The 14,783-nt window shown below is 45.0% G+C and overlaps 1 protein-coding gene across 1 annotated transcript in view; it reads left to right on the top strand.

Moving 5' to 3' along the window:
- CEP128 (centrosomal protein 128) overlaps positions 1–14,783 on the top strand; it is a 524,271-nt gene that overhangs the window by 140,433 nt on the left and 369,055 nt on the right. Inside the window, exon 14 of the mRNA XM_030215382.1 lies at positions 967–1,617. Coding sequence (XP_030071242.1) covers positions 967–1,617 — 651 coding nt within the window. The remainder of the gene's footprint in view (positions 1–966; positions 1,618–14,783) is intronic.

Below are 14,783 nucleotides of genomic sequence, written 5' to 3' on the forward strand. Positions count from 1 at the left end.
TACAGGTGACTGAATTTGTGTAGGTAAAATTGTGTAGGATTTTTTTTAATATTTGAAAGCTATTGCTCAGCCACTCCCACCAATCTCTCTCTTTCTCTCTCTCCCCACAAGTAGATGAATAATATATTGTGAAAAGAATTTACACCGAGCCCCCACGAGAGGCAGCAAGACTGTATTTAATGTGCATTTGGAAATGTTGTAGAAAAAAACATTGCAAAAAGATATGTTAGTGTAGGTTTTATTCACAACTTAATTGTGCGAGAACAATTTGCATGAACACGGGACCCTCCTCCCCCACTGCAGTACACGTTGACTTCAAACACGGACCGCAGCGTTTAAATTTATCCCCAGTTTTCAGCGTGAAGCTGTACCTGGATAACGACTTTGAATATCTGGGTACAAGGCAGTCGCTGGAAGTTATTGCAGTACAGGAACCCGGATAACTGTCCAGATAAGTGAAGACAACTGTTTTTCAGTCCAGATAGTTATCCAGGGACCGGCGCTGGATATCAGTGTTACCTGGATAACTTCTGTCCTTGCCCTCAGACCACCCCTGACACTATCCGGAGCGTGCCACTGAACATCAGTGAGTGGCTCCTACCCGAAAAGGTGCTGCTAAATATCAACCCTAGAGTCTTTTCGGCAAAGTGGAGTGGAGGAGTGGCCTAGTGGTTAGGGTGGTGGACTTTGGTCCTGGGGAACTGAGGAAGTGAGTTCAATTCCCTGCACAGGCAGCTCCTTGTGACTCTGGGCAAGTCACTTAACCCTCCATTGCTCCATGTAAGCCGCATTGAGCCTGCCATGAGTGGGAAAGTGCGGGGTACAAATGTAACAAAAAATAAAATAAACAAAGCTTAAATGTGCCCCTCTGTTTTTTCTCAGACAGACTTACCCTTCTGCTATATTTGAAAATTCTGTACAAAATACTTAGTGGTTCTCTTCTTGATTTTTCCCCACGTCTGTTAGATGGTAAAAGAAAAGGATGAGCTTAAGAGTCATCTGCAGTCAGCCCTCTCCCAGATAGAAAGTCTCCGCAGGGAACTCAGTGACGTGCTGGCAAAACGGGCTCAGCAGGAAGAGGAACTGCACTGCAGGGAGATGAGACTGAACGAGAGCCGGTCTCAACAGATGGACCTGGAGCGGGATCTCCGGGAGACTAGAGACGTCACCAGCAGGCTGGAGAACGAGCTGCGGAAGCAAGGTGAGCTGCAGAGCCAACTCGGGGAGGATAAGGAGCACCTGGAACAAGAACTTGTGGCTGCCAACAGGATTCAGGCTAAGAGCAAGGAGCAGTTTCTGGAGCTGCAGGAGACCATCTCAAACCTAAGCGCTATCAGAGCTGAGCTGACCAATAAGGTAGCGGAGGAGGAGAGAGTCAGCAAGGACCTGAGGAAGGCCCTTGCAGAGCTCCAGAAGCAGCAGGAGTTCAACCAGGAAGAGCTGGCCTCAGCCAGTCGGCAGGTGAAACTCGAAAGGGAGGTGCACCAGAGGGAGCTGGCGGAACTGCGCGCCGGGGCGCAGAACGTAAAAGCGAAACAGGAAAGGAATGTGCAGGAACTGCTGACTCGCTTCCGAGAAGAACGGGATGAGTTGGAGAGTCACATCCGCAGGCTGAAGGTATCTGCTTTGAAACGTAGTCAGTTTTGCAACAGTTTTAGCTCAATTCCTTTGGCAGTTTTAAGGGTCATTTTACAAAGGTGCGCTGAAAAATGGCTTGTGGCAGTGTAGGCGCGGGTTTTGGGCGAGCACCGATCCATTTTTCAGCGCGCCTGTAAAAAAGGCCTCTTTTTTTTTTTGCTGAAAATGGATGTGCGGCAAAATCAAAATTGCCGTAAATGCATCCGTTTTGGGTCTGAGACGTTACCACCAGCCATAGACCTGGCGGTAATGACCTACACGCATCAAATGCCACTTGTCCGTTATGCTTGCCAGAAAATAAAAAAAATATTTTTCAGACGTACGTAGCGGACGCGCGCCAAAATTGAAATTACTGCAAGGGCCACGAAGTAACCGGGCGGTAACTCCAATTTGGCACGTGTTCGGCATGCGTTGGTGTCTATGCGGCTTAGTAAAAGGGGCCCTAATTGAGCTAAATCATTTTGTTCTTTATTTTTCAGTCTGAAATGTATTTTATTAGTAATGATATTCTCACTATTATAAATCAAGTATAGCTAGCTTTTACTGATCCTCACAAAGTATGATATTCAGTGATATAGCGCTGCAGGATGTATACAGCACTATACAGATTGAAGTGTTTTAAGAGCAAGTGTGGGAAACAGTGGGTGGGATATGATGTTTAAATTAACATTTTGCCCCATAATCTTATAAACACAAATGCAAAAAACACAGTTAACTACCTCCTCCCCAACATTACGGCATGAATATCTATTAGATTGTAAGCTCTTTGAGCAGGGACTGTCTTTCTTCTATGTTTGTGCAGCGCTGCGTATGCCTTGTAGCGCTATAGAAATGCTAAATAGTAGTAGTAGTAGTCTCTTGTAACCAGAGCTAATATTGTGATGTCATAATGCCTCAGTCCACCAATAAGAGCCAACCTCATCAGTGATGTCACAATGGCTTGATTGTCCTATACTTGGCTCACTTTTATTACATAGCTCTTTGAGCCGGGACTGTCTTTCTTCTATGTTTGTGCAGCGCTGCGTACGCCTTGTAGCGCTATAGAAATGCTAAATAGTAGTAGTAGTAGTAGTAGCGTTCACATACAGTACCTGAGGGGGTAAAATAATGCACGAGACAAGCATTTCTCAGTGGAAAGAAAATTCTAGAACAAGGAGTCGTGATGTGAGGCTGGAAGAGGGAAGACTCAGCAGGAACATAAGCAGGAGTTTTTCTGTCTCAAGGGTGGTGGCCGTGCAGAATAGCCTCCCAAAGGACATGGTGGAGACCATAGTAGTAATGAAAGCCTTGGGGTAAGCACAGGGGGAGCCTTAACTACAGGACAGTGAGGGTAATGCTGGGATCAGTAATGGAACTGGGGCTTTACTACTACTACTACTTAACATTCATAAAGCGCTACCAGGGTTACGCAGCGCTGTACAATTTAACACAGAGGACAGTCCCTGCTCGAAGGAGCTTACAATCTAAAGGACAAAAAAGTGCAGCCAATCAAATTGGGGCAGTCTAGATTTCCTGAAAAGATGTATAATGGTTAGGTGCCGAAAGCGACATTGAAGAGGTGGGCTTTGAGCAAGGATTTGAAGATGGGCAGGGAGGGGGCTTGGTGTATGGGCTCAGGGAGTTTATTCCAAGCATAGGGTGAGGCGAGGCAGAAAGGGCGGAGCCTGGAGTTGGTGGTGGTAGAGAAGGGTACTGAGAGGAGGGATTTGTCCTGTGAGCGGAGGTTACGGGTAGGAGCGTAAGGGGAGATGAGGGTAGAGAGGTAATGAGGGGCTGCAGATTGAGTGCATTTGTAGGTTAATAAGAGAAGCTTGAATTGTATGCGGTACCTGATCGGAAGCCAGTGAAGTGACTTGAGGAGAGGGGTGATATGAGCATATCGGTCTAGGCGGAAGATAAGACGCGCAGCAGAGTTCTGAATGGATTGAAGGGGGGGTAGATGGTTAAGTGGGAGGCCAGTGAGGAGTAGGTTGCAGTAGTCAAAGCAAGAGGTAATGAGAGAGTGGATGAGAGTTCGGGTGGTGTGCTCAGAGAGGAAAGGGCGAATTTTGCTGATGTTATAGAGAAAGAAGCCACAGGTCTTGGCTGTCTGCTGGATATGTGCAGAGAAGGAGAGGGAGGAGTCGAAGATGACTCCGAGGTTGCGGGCAGATGAGACGGGGAGGATGAGGGTGTTTTCGACTGAAATAGAGAGTGGAGGGAGAGGAGAAGTGGGTTTGGGTGGAAAGACAATGAGTTCGGTCTTGGCCATGTTTTACAGCAAGATGAGAAAATGAGTAGGGTCTGGATAGGGACCTTTGTTTGCAGTTTACTCTTTCTGAAGAGTAGGAAAAGAGAAGTTTAACTGCAGATTTAGCCATAATCAAAAGTGCTTAACTTTGCCCCATGGGGGAAGAAAACAAAAGCAAAGGAAAGCATGAAAGAGCCAAGAAATGAAGAAGATCGTAACCAGTACTGATTTTGAAAGATGAATTTCTTTTCTAAAGTGGTAATTCCTTGCACTTCCCAAACACACCCTAAAGAATGCAAACTTTTGGTCTTCAAATCAGGGGAGGCTTCTTGAGCGCAGCAGCCTGTGGGAACGCTGTATCTGAAGGCTCACCAGACAGATGCCCTCTGGGACACTGCCAAAGTCCATCAGGTTTCAGAAGACCAAACCATTTGGCAATGGGAGCCACTCGCTTGATTACTGAACCCACTCCTGTAAAATAACTCCAAACAAACAATTCATCCTTGTAACCAGAGCTGGGTTTAGTCTTCCCCAATGAGTTGAAGAGATTTGAGCAAATCCATTCCTTGCCAGCTGAGTTCACTTCCAGGGCTGGGGAAGATAATTTCCTTGTTACAGTGCCTGTCTTCAGAGTCCTGCTTTTGCACAGAGAAGATGAATGTCACCGTGAGAAGTGGATAAAGGTATTGGACCTGGCTCTCTAGTCTGTACTTGTGTGCTAAACCTTTGCATTGCTCGCCTGGTACTGCTTAAACTTTAAATAGCCCACCCAATGGGTCACCTGCTGCCACATGCATGCCACCTGCCTTGTGTTCAATTTCCAAAGGGAAAACTAGCCCAACAATTTGCATTTCAAAATTAGCTGCAAGCTTATAGTAACATAGTAGATGACGGCAGAAAAAGACCTACACGGTCTATCCAGTCTGCCCAAGGTAAACTCATATGTGTATACCTTACCTTGATTTGTACCTGCCTTATTCAGGGCACAGACCGTACAAGTCTGGCCAGCAGTATTCCCCGCCTCCCAACCACCAGTCCCGTCCCCCACCACCGGCCCCGGCACAGACCGCACAAGTCTGCCCTCCACCATCCACACCTCCCAACCACCAACCCCTCTTCCCCCCACCTGCTCCGCCACCCAATTTTAGCTAAGGTTCTGAGGATCCATTCCTTCTGCATAGGATTCCTTTATGCACATCCCACGCATGTTTGAATTCCGTTACCGTTTTCATCTCCACCACCTCCCGCGGGAGGGCATTCCAAGCATCCACCACCCTCTCCGTGAAAAAATACTTCCTGACATCTTTCCTGAGTCTGCCCCCTTTAAATCTCATTTCATGTCCTCTCGTTCTACCACCTTCCCATCTCCGGAAAAGATTCGTTTGCGGATTAATACCTTTCAAATATTTGAACGTCTGTATCATATCACCCCTGTTCCTCCTTTCCTCCACGGTATACATGTTCAGGTCAGCAAGTCTCTCTTCATACGTCTTGGAACGCAAATCCCATACCATTCTCGTAGCTTTTCTTTGCACCGCTTCCATTTTTTTAAACATCCTTCGCAAGGTACGGCCTCCAAAACTGAACACAATACTCCAGGTGGTGCCTCACCAACGTGAGTGGAGGTGTAGCCTAGCTGCAAGCTTATTCGGGACTTGCTGTTTTCACAGACTGCCAATGAGGAATAAAACAGCTTGTATGCATTTAAAAATCAAATATGCATGCGCTGGTTTCTTCCCCTGATCTAAACGCAGCCCTGAGGTTGCCCATGTTTGCAGTGGTTATCCGTATGTGCACAGTGCAAGCTGGCACACATTTACAGTGTTCAGCCAGGGCAGTCTAGTATGTTTTCAACGTTGTCGTTACTGAGTGGATAAGGCAGCGCTATTGAAGCTGTAGGTGGATTCCCCCGTCTTTTACAGAATGCATGTAAGAATTATAGAGGTCTTCGTGGGTGGTTTGAAGGAATAGGATTGTAGAGCAAAATGTTGCTGATCCAGTCCATTTTGCACCTGGTCTTTCTACAGCCCAGCAACAGGAAGAAGTACAGAGGACAAGAATCTGAAGCGCAGTCCGCAACGCTGCTAATTCTAGTTCTAGGAAGAATGTAACTATTGCCCAAGGGCACAGTATCAGGCTTATTTTCGAAAGAGAAGGGCGCCCATCTTTCGACACAAATCGGGAGATGGGCGTCCTTCTCCCAGGGTCGCCCAAATCAGCATAATCGAAAGTCGATTTTGGGCGTCCTCATCTGCTTTCCGTCACGGGGCGACCAAAGTTCACGGGGGGTGTCAGAAGCGTAGCAAAGGCGGGACTGGGGCGTGCCTAGCACATGGGCGTCCTCGACCGATAATAGAAAAAAGAAGGGCGTCCCTGACGAGCACTTGGGCGACTTGGTCCATTTTTTTCTTACGACCAAGCCTCAAAATGGTGCCCGAAATGACCAGATGACCATCGGAGGGAATCAGGGATGACCTCCCCTTACTCCCCCAGTGGTCACCAACCCCCTCCCACCCTAAAAAAAACTTATTAAATATTTTTTGCCAGCCTCTATGCCAGCCTCAGACGTCATACTCAGTTCCATGACAGCAGTATGCAGGTCCCTGGAGCAGTTTTAGTGGGTGCAGTGCACTTCAGGCAGGCGGACCCAGGCCCACCCCCCTACCTGTTACACTTGTGGTGGTAAATGTGAGCCCTTCAAAACCCACCAGAAACCCACTGTACCCACATGTAGGTGCCCCCCTTCACCCCTTAGGGCTATGGTAGTGGTGTACAGTTGTGGGGAGTGGGTTTGGGGGGGGGGGGTTGGGGGGCTCAGCACACAAGGTAAGGGAGCTATGCACCTGGGAGCAATTTGTGACGTCTACTGCAGTGCCCCCTAGGGTGCCCGGTTGGTGTCCTGTCATGTCAGGGGGACCAGTGCACTACGAATGCTGGCTCCTCCCACGACCAAAGGGCTTGGATTTGGTCGTTTCTGAGATGGTCGTCCTCGGTTGCCATTATCGCCAAAAATCGGGGACGACTATCTCTAAGGTCGGCCTAAATTTTGCGATTTGGGCATCCCAGACCGTATTATCGAAACGAAAGATGGCCGTCCATCTTGTTTTGATAATACAGGTTTCCTCGCCCCTTCGCCGGGACGTCCTCAGGAAAACTTGGGCGCCCCGACACATCATTTGCCCATTTTGTAAGAGGATAAGTGCCCCACTCAAGTTTTCATTGTTTGAGGAACATTTCTTGCTTTCTGCTTTTTGTCATTTGGCAGCTGTTGATACTTTGGTTCCCTGTTGAAACCTTATGGCACTCTCATCCTCTGTCTCCAGTCTGGCAATCATAAAAATCTGGGTAAAAGTAGAGACATAGAATAAAGCAAGACTTAAACCCTGTGTCGTTTTAGCCAGGCTGAAATCTTTTATGGGAATGCACTGACCCTCATTTTTAAAATTTTTGTTTTCTACAAAGAATATAAAATATTGATATTGGCAAGGAAGCAGCTTCTTGCTTGAGTATCTCCAGCTGCATAAATGTTAATACCGCCTTTGTGTAAGCAGCAAGGGATTTTTCCTCCATATTGTGCAGTGCTTATCCTAGAATTTGGACCTCTGCTTTTAGTAACGAGAGAGGCTTTAAGGCTTTGTGCTTGAAATGTGTAAAAGAAATTGAGCAAACATCCCATCTTGCTCAAATAATAGGCATTCAGCAAACGTGTGGATGTTGCCCTTACGGAGTGGATAAATCAGACAGCAGATATGCCTGCCAACAGAAGAGTAATCAAGTAGCTGGTTGACTTGACAGAAATGTTTGGTCCGTTTTAATCTTGCCATTGTATTTGGGAACTTTTAAATGTTTTCTTTTTCTAAGTATTCCTTGGATGTCCTCCTGCATCGTTTATGTCTACCACTTTGGAAAACTCTGTTCTAGGTCAGTTCCCACCCACCAATTCCCATCTGGACAGTTCCCACTGAACCAATTCCCACCACACCAGGGAGTACAATTCCCATCCATAACCCTAATCTCCCTCCCTTTTCTCTTCCACATCGTTTGGGAGTCCAGTAGCCCCTCACACCACCCCCCCCCCCCCCACAACATTATCTTGTACACATCCCTTTCCCCTTCCAGACATGCAGTTCATGTGGGGGAGGGGGGAAATGCCCCCCCCCCCAACTATGTTTCATCCTGATTCATGTTTAATCTGGGATCTAAATGTTATAAATGAATAGATAAATACATTTAACTGCAGTTCGTGTGTGTGTGTGGGGGGGGGGGGGAACAATGCTTCCCCCACACACCCCCAAACTAGGTTACCTAATTCAGACCCTCAAAATGACACACTAATTACGATTTATAACAAATTACTACTCTACCTATGAAAAGTTATTCTGTTATTATACGTCCTCTGTGTGCATCTGTATGCTGCTCTAACCTCCTTGTTTCAGACGCCGTAAAAAAACCCAAAAAACCAAAAGCATTGCTAGGACTTATGGGACCCGATGCAAGAAAGAAGCTACAGTTGGTTAAAAAAAAAGGCTAGGGAGGGTGGGAAATGTCTCGGGGGGGGGGGGGGGGGGGGGGGGGGGGGGGGGAAGAAGTCCTTGGTGGGAATTGTCCCAGGGGGAAGTGTCCAGGTGGGAACTCGCCTGATACGGGAAAACTCACCTGTATGCTGCACTTGATCTGATCTGCAGTGTACTGCCCCGTTTCGCATGCACTCTGTTTTTAGATATACTGGTTATCAGAGTACGGAGGAGGGTTCCTGAGGCTCAACTACTGCCTCAAGGAATTCTAATCCACCCAGTTAAAACGTCCGGGGGTACAAAATACAACCCGTTCTGTATGCCCTAGCTGAGAAGAAATACGCCCTATGAAGCACTGTTAATGATTTTTTAATCTGTGGTTGAATAAGGATCGACTGCTAAGGTTAGGACTCTAGATCAGGCGTGGACGTTATTCAAAAACACCAGCTTGGAAGCCCAGTTCAGATGCATTCCACGTATTTGCAAAGGTGGAAAGAAGAGAAAACGACATACAGCATGGTTAAAAGGTGAAGTAAAAGGGGCTATTACATCCAAAAGTTTGTCCGTAAAGAATGGAAAAAGGATCCAGATGAAGAAAATAAGAAGCAACATAAGCACTAGCAAGTCAGATGCAAAGCATTAATAAAGAAGGCTAAAAGAGAATATGAAGAGAAACGTGCTGCAGAGGCTAAAACTTACAGTAACAACTTTTTCTGGTACATCAGAAGCAGAAAGCATGCGAGGGAATCTGTGGGACCGTTGGATCACGAAGGAGCAAAAGGGGCACTCAGGGAGGACAAGGCCATAGCGGAGAAACTGAATGAATTCTTTGCTTCTGTCTTTACGGAAGAAGATGTAAGAGATCTGCCTGTACTGGATATGGTTTTCAAGGGTGATAATGTGGAGGAACTGAAAGAAATCTTGGTGAACCTGGAAGATGTAGTGAGCCAAATTGACAAGTTAAAGAGTGATAAATCACCTGGACTGGATGGCATACATCTAAGGGTACTCAAAGAACTCAAGCATGAAATTGCCGATCTGATAGTAAATGTAACCTGTTGTTAAAATCGTCCATAGTACCTGAAGATTGGAGGGTAGCCAACGTGACGCCGATTTCTAAAAAGTGTTCTAGGCATGATCCAGGAAATTACAGACTGGTAAGCCTAACATCGGAATGGGGCAAAATAGTGGAAACTATTATAAAGAATAAAGTTACAGAACACATAGAGGGGCATAATTGAACGAAAACGTCTATCTCCATGGGCGTTTATCTCCGAGAACGGGTCCGTGAAGGGGCGGACCGAACCGTATTTTCGAAAAAAATAGACGTCCATGTTTTATTCGACAATTTGTGAGCTGGGCGTTTTTGTTTTTCAGTGATAATGGAAAATGAAAGCGCCCAGCTCAAAAACGAATAAATCCAAGGCATTTGTTCGTGGGAGGGGCCAGGAGTCGTAGTGCACTGGTCCCCCTCACATGCCAGGACACCAACCGGGCACCCTAGGGGGGACTTTTACAAAAACAAAAAAAAAGGTAAAAGAGCTCCCAGGTGCATAGCATCCTTCCCTTGTGTGTTGAGCCCCCCAAATCCCCCTCAAAACCCACTGCCCACAAGTCTACACCATTACTATAGCCCTAAGGGGTGAAGGGGGGCACCTACATGTGGGTACAGTGGGTTTGGGGGGGGGGGTTGGACGACTAATAAGCATTAAGCAGCACAATTGTAACAGGTAGGGGGGGATGGGCCTGGGTCCACCTGCCTGAAGTCCACTGCACCCCCTAACAACTGCTCCAGGGACCTGCATACTGCTGCCAGGGAGGTGGGTATGACATTTGAGGGTGAAAATAAAAAGTTGTGAAACATCATGTTTTGTGGTGGGAGGGGGTTAGTGACCACTGGGGGAGTCAGGGGAGGTCATCCCCGATTCCCTCTGGTGGTAATCTGGTCATTTAGGGCACTTTTTGGGGCCTTATTCGTGAAAAAAGAGGGTCCAGGAAAAGTGCCCTAAATTTTAGCTACAAACGCATACTTTTTTCCATTATCGGCGAAAGGCGCCCATCTCTCCTCGGCCGATAACTACGCCCCAGTTCCACCTTCGCCACGCCTCCGACACGCCCCCGTCAACTTTGTACGCTTCCGCGATGGAGTGCAGTTGAAAACGTCCAAAATCGGCTTTCCATTATACCGATTTATTCGTTTTTGTGAGATAAACGTCTATCTCCCAATTTGGGTCGAAATCTAGGTGTTTTTCTCTTTCAATTATAAGGTGGATAGAGTCAGCTTGGGTTCAGCCAAGGGAAGTCTTGCCTCACCAATCTGCTTAATTTCTTTGAAGGCATGAATAAATATGTGGATAAAGGTGAACCTGTTGATGTGTATCTAGATTTTCAGAAAGCGTTCGATAAAGTTCCTCATGAGAGACTCCTGAGAATATTAAAGAGTCATCGGATAGAAGGCAAGGTTCTGGTGTGGATTAAGAATTGGTTATTGTACAGAAAACAGAGGGTAGGGTTAAATGGTCATTTCTCTCAATGGAGGAGGGTGAACAGTGGTGTGCTGCTGGGACCGGTGCTATTTAACATATTTATAAATGATCTGGAAATCGGAACGACGAGTGAGGTGATTACATTTGCAGATGATACAAAACTGTTCAAGGTTGTTAAAACATATTTATTTATTTTAGTTCTTACATCTGTATCCCACATTTTCCCACCTATTTGTAGGCTCAATGTGGCTTACATAGTACCGGAGGGGCGTTTGCATATGTGGACTATGAAATATTACAGGAAGACCTTAGGAAATTGGAAGACTGGTCATCGGTAGATGAAATTTAATGTGGACAAATGGAAGGTGATGCATATTGGAAAGAATAATCTGAATCATTGTTACCTGATTCCAGAGTCCACCTTGGGGGGGGGGGGGGGTCAGCACTCAAGAAAAAAAGATCTGGGTGTCGTAGATAATATGCTGAAATCTTCTGCTTAGTGTGCGGTGGCGGCCAAAAAAGCAAACAGGATGCTAAGATTTATTAGGAAATGGATGGTGAATAAGACCGAAAATACTATAATGCCTCTGTATCGCTCCATAGTCCGGCCTGCGTCTTGAGTTCTGGTCACTGTATCTCAAAAAAGATATAGCGGAATTAGAATAGGTTCAAAGAAGAGCAACCAAAATGATAAAGGGTATGAAACTCCTCTCGTATGAGGAAAGGCTAAAGAGGTTAGGGCTCTTCAGCTTGGAAAAGAGACAGATGAGGGGAGATATGATTGAGGTCTACAAAATCCTGAGTGGTGTAGAACAAGTAGAAGGAAATCGATTATTTACATGTTCTAAAAGTACAAAGACTAGGGGACACTTGAGGAAGTTACATAGAAATGCTTTTAAAACAAATAGGAGGAAATATTTTTTCACTCAACGAATAGTTAAACTCTGAAACTCTTTGCCAGAGGATGTGGTAACAGCGGTTAGCATATCTGGGTTTAAAAAAGGTTTGGACAAATTCCTGGAGGAAAAGTCCATAGTCTGCTATTGAGACAGACATGGGAAGCAACTGCTTGCCCTGGGATTTGTAGTATGGATTTGGGTTTCTGCCAGGTATTTGTGACTTGGCTTGGCCACTGTTTGGAAAACAGTGGCCAAGACGGACCACTGGTCTGACCCAGTATGGTTACTCTTATGTTCTTATGTTCTCAGTTGGTGAAATCATATGACAAGAGGTGGTCAAAGCCGGATAGCTGCTAGGCTGCATAGAGAGAGGCGCTACTAGCAGAAGGGAGGAGGTGATAATGCCCCTGTGCAAGTCGTCGATGAGGCTCCACTTGGAGTACTGCGTTCATATTTTGGAGCCCACATTTTGCTAAGAATTTAAAAGGACTTAAAATAGTTCAGAGATGGGGTTTGCACCAGAAGATGTGCCAGACCTAAAAATGTATATCCTAGTGGAGAGGCTGATATGACACTGATTTTTAAATACCTAATACCTTAATGAGCAAAAGAAAGTATTTTTCAAAGATGAGGAAGCTATAGAACTAGAGTATACGAAATGAAACTGCAAGGAGATAAGCTTAAAGGCACCATGAAGGTCGAAAGGGGATGAAGATTGTATATTGTCCATTACGATCATTGGTTGTGCTGTGTTGCTGGGTGTTGGGAGTTATGTTGGATCGGTGGGGTAAACCTTTTTGAAGAGGTTGGTTTTTAGTGATTTTTAGATGGTCGTGGATTGTTTTTACAGCTTTTGGGAGTCCATTCCATAGTTGTGCACTTACATAGGAGAAGATGGATGTGTAAGTTGTTTTGTATTTAAGTCCTTTACAATTTGGGTAATGTAAGTTTAGGTATAAACTGTTCTCACCTAAGCCTCTAGAATTTCTTATGAAATCAAAACCTGCCTTGGAATGCCTCATTTTTGGTGATGGCCATTTCATTCTACATTGGAACTTCTGCCGTAATGGCTTATCCACTTTAGATGGTCCTCTGCATACTTTCCAGGTTCCTTCCTAAGGTCGTGTTGGAGATCCAATTTAATCAGTCAGTTGTCTTTAGAATATTTTTGTCATTGCCACGTTTCCATAAAGATGAAAACAGCTCTTGCCTTCTCCCTGGAGGGAGCAGAAGACCTTTAAATGTTTACTAAGGCTTTTGTTTCTTTTGACCCTAATACATCTAAGAGATTTGCTAGGCTGCAACATGGAGTTCAGTTTACACATTTACTTTGCATTACTGTTTAGACATGGCTTCCCAGTGGGATAATGGGTTTGGACTTTTTGTTTTCCATAGTTCCTTTGAGGAGTAGAACCCAAATTCATTGGTTGTGGGACTGGTCTTAATAATTTTGGGTTATCCTAAAAAATATATATATAAAAGATAGATGATGATAGATAAAAACCAGCTGGTCTAGGCATTCTGCCTAGTTATTCTTGTCTACATGATTAAAGATATATCTAAGCTGTCAACCATAGAAGCTTCATTACTTGTAGGATTTTGCTCCTTATTCAAGTGAGTTTTTGTGGTCTCTCGATACTAGATAATTGAGTTTCCATGCATTATCTGACCTCATGTCTTACCACTAAGTTTAATCAGCTACCAAAGCTAATGAGTCTGTTGCCTGAGCATCCAATTGGCTGTGTCTGCGTGGTTTTCTTGGATCAAAGCTGGCCACCTCAAGTCTGCTGGCATCAATCTGTTTGCCTGTTGGTTCCCACCTAGTTACTCATGGCCTGTGGTCATTAACTTATGCATTCTTTATTTGTGTCTTTTCCTCCTTATCACTTCTCCCCTTGCCTCTGCTTTTGACGAAGCAAACGATAAGCTGTTTGCAATACTGCAACCTCCTAACCTTATTCCCACCAATTATCTATCCCTAGTTTGCTTGCATCTCTTGTCACGATACTGGTTTCCACTACCTCTACTGGTAGGTTTCAGGTATTTGCCATTTTCTCAGTAAAGACATATGGTTTTTCTCTGAACTGCCCTCCTTGCAAGCTTAGACATGATCTCTTGCCCTTAAATTTCATTTCTATGGAAAATTTCACCTTTCATATTGAAGCCTGTTTAAATGTTTGTTATATCTTCTTTCCTCTATCACGTACATTTTGAGTGTCTGCCTCTTTTTAGTGTTGCATTGCATTTTATTACCTTTTTGTAATCAGTTCCATTGTCTCAATGTCTGACCTCAAGAACTAAATGTTATATTTATAAAAAGACACCTCTGATACTTCTGCTTAAGTACTCAGACATACCATTAATTTTCTTAGCTGCATCATTAGGTTGACTGGCCACTTTCAGATCATCTGAGAAGATTACTCCTAGATTATTCTTTTCTTTGGAAGTTTCTAGTTCTTGACCTAATTTATATTGGCTAATGGATTTTTGTGCTTGAAACACATGATTTTACACTTTCAGCGGTGAAGCTCACTTTCCAAATCCTTGATCAGTCTTTCAGTTTTCTCATCCCCTTCCATTTTTTCACCCCTTTTATTGTCATGTCTGCTCTCAATGTATTTATTCACACAGTACATTCATTCATTGCTCTCTGTTTTTGCACCATAGTTCTAGTCTATGACTGTTTGTTTGGTCACTTTGCATATTTTTTTCACTTTTGCTGTTGCATTTTCATTAGAATAACTACTACTACTACTACTACTTAGCATTTCTATAGCGCTGCCAGGGTTACGCAGCGCTGTACAAGTTTAAACATGGGGAAGGACAGTCCCTGCTCAAGAGAGCTTACAATCTAAAGGTAACAAACTATGTAGTCAGTGTAGGTATCATGAATGGGGAATGTGGTTAGGCGCCAAAAGCAAGGGAGAAGAGATGGGCTTTGAGTAAGGACTTGAAAATGGTCAGGGAGGGCGCATGGCGTATGGGCTCGGGAAGTCTGTTCCAGGCATAAGGTGAT

The sequence above is a fragment of the Microcaecilia unicolor genome, chromosome 9 (genome assembly GCF_901765095.1).
Source record: "Microcaecilia unicolor chromosome 9, aMicUni1.1, whole genome shotgun sequence".
Classification (NCBI taxonomy): Eukaryota; Metazoa; Chordata; class Amphibia; order Gymnophiona; family Siphonopidae; genus Microcaecilia; species Microcaecilia unicolor.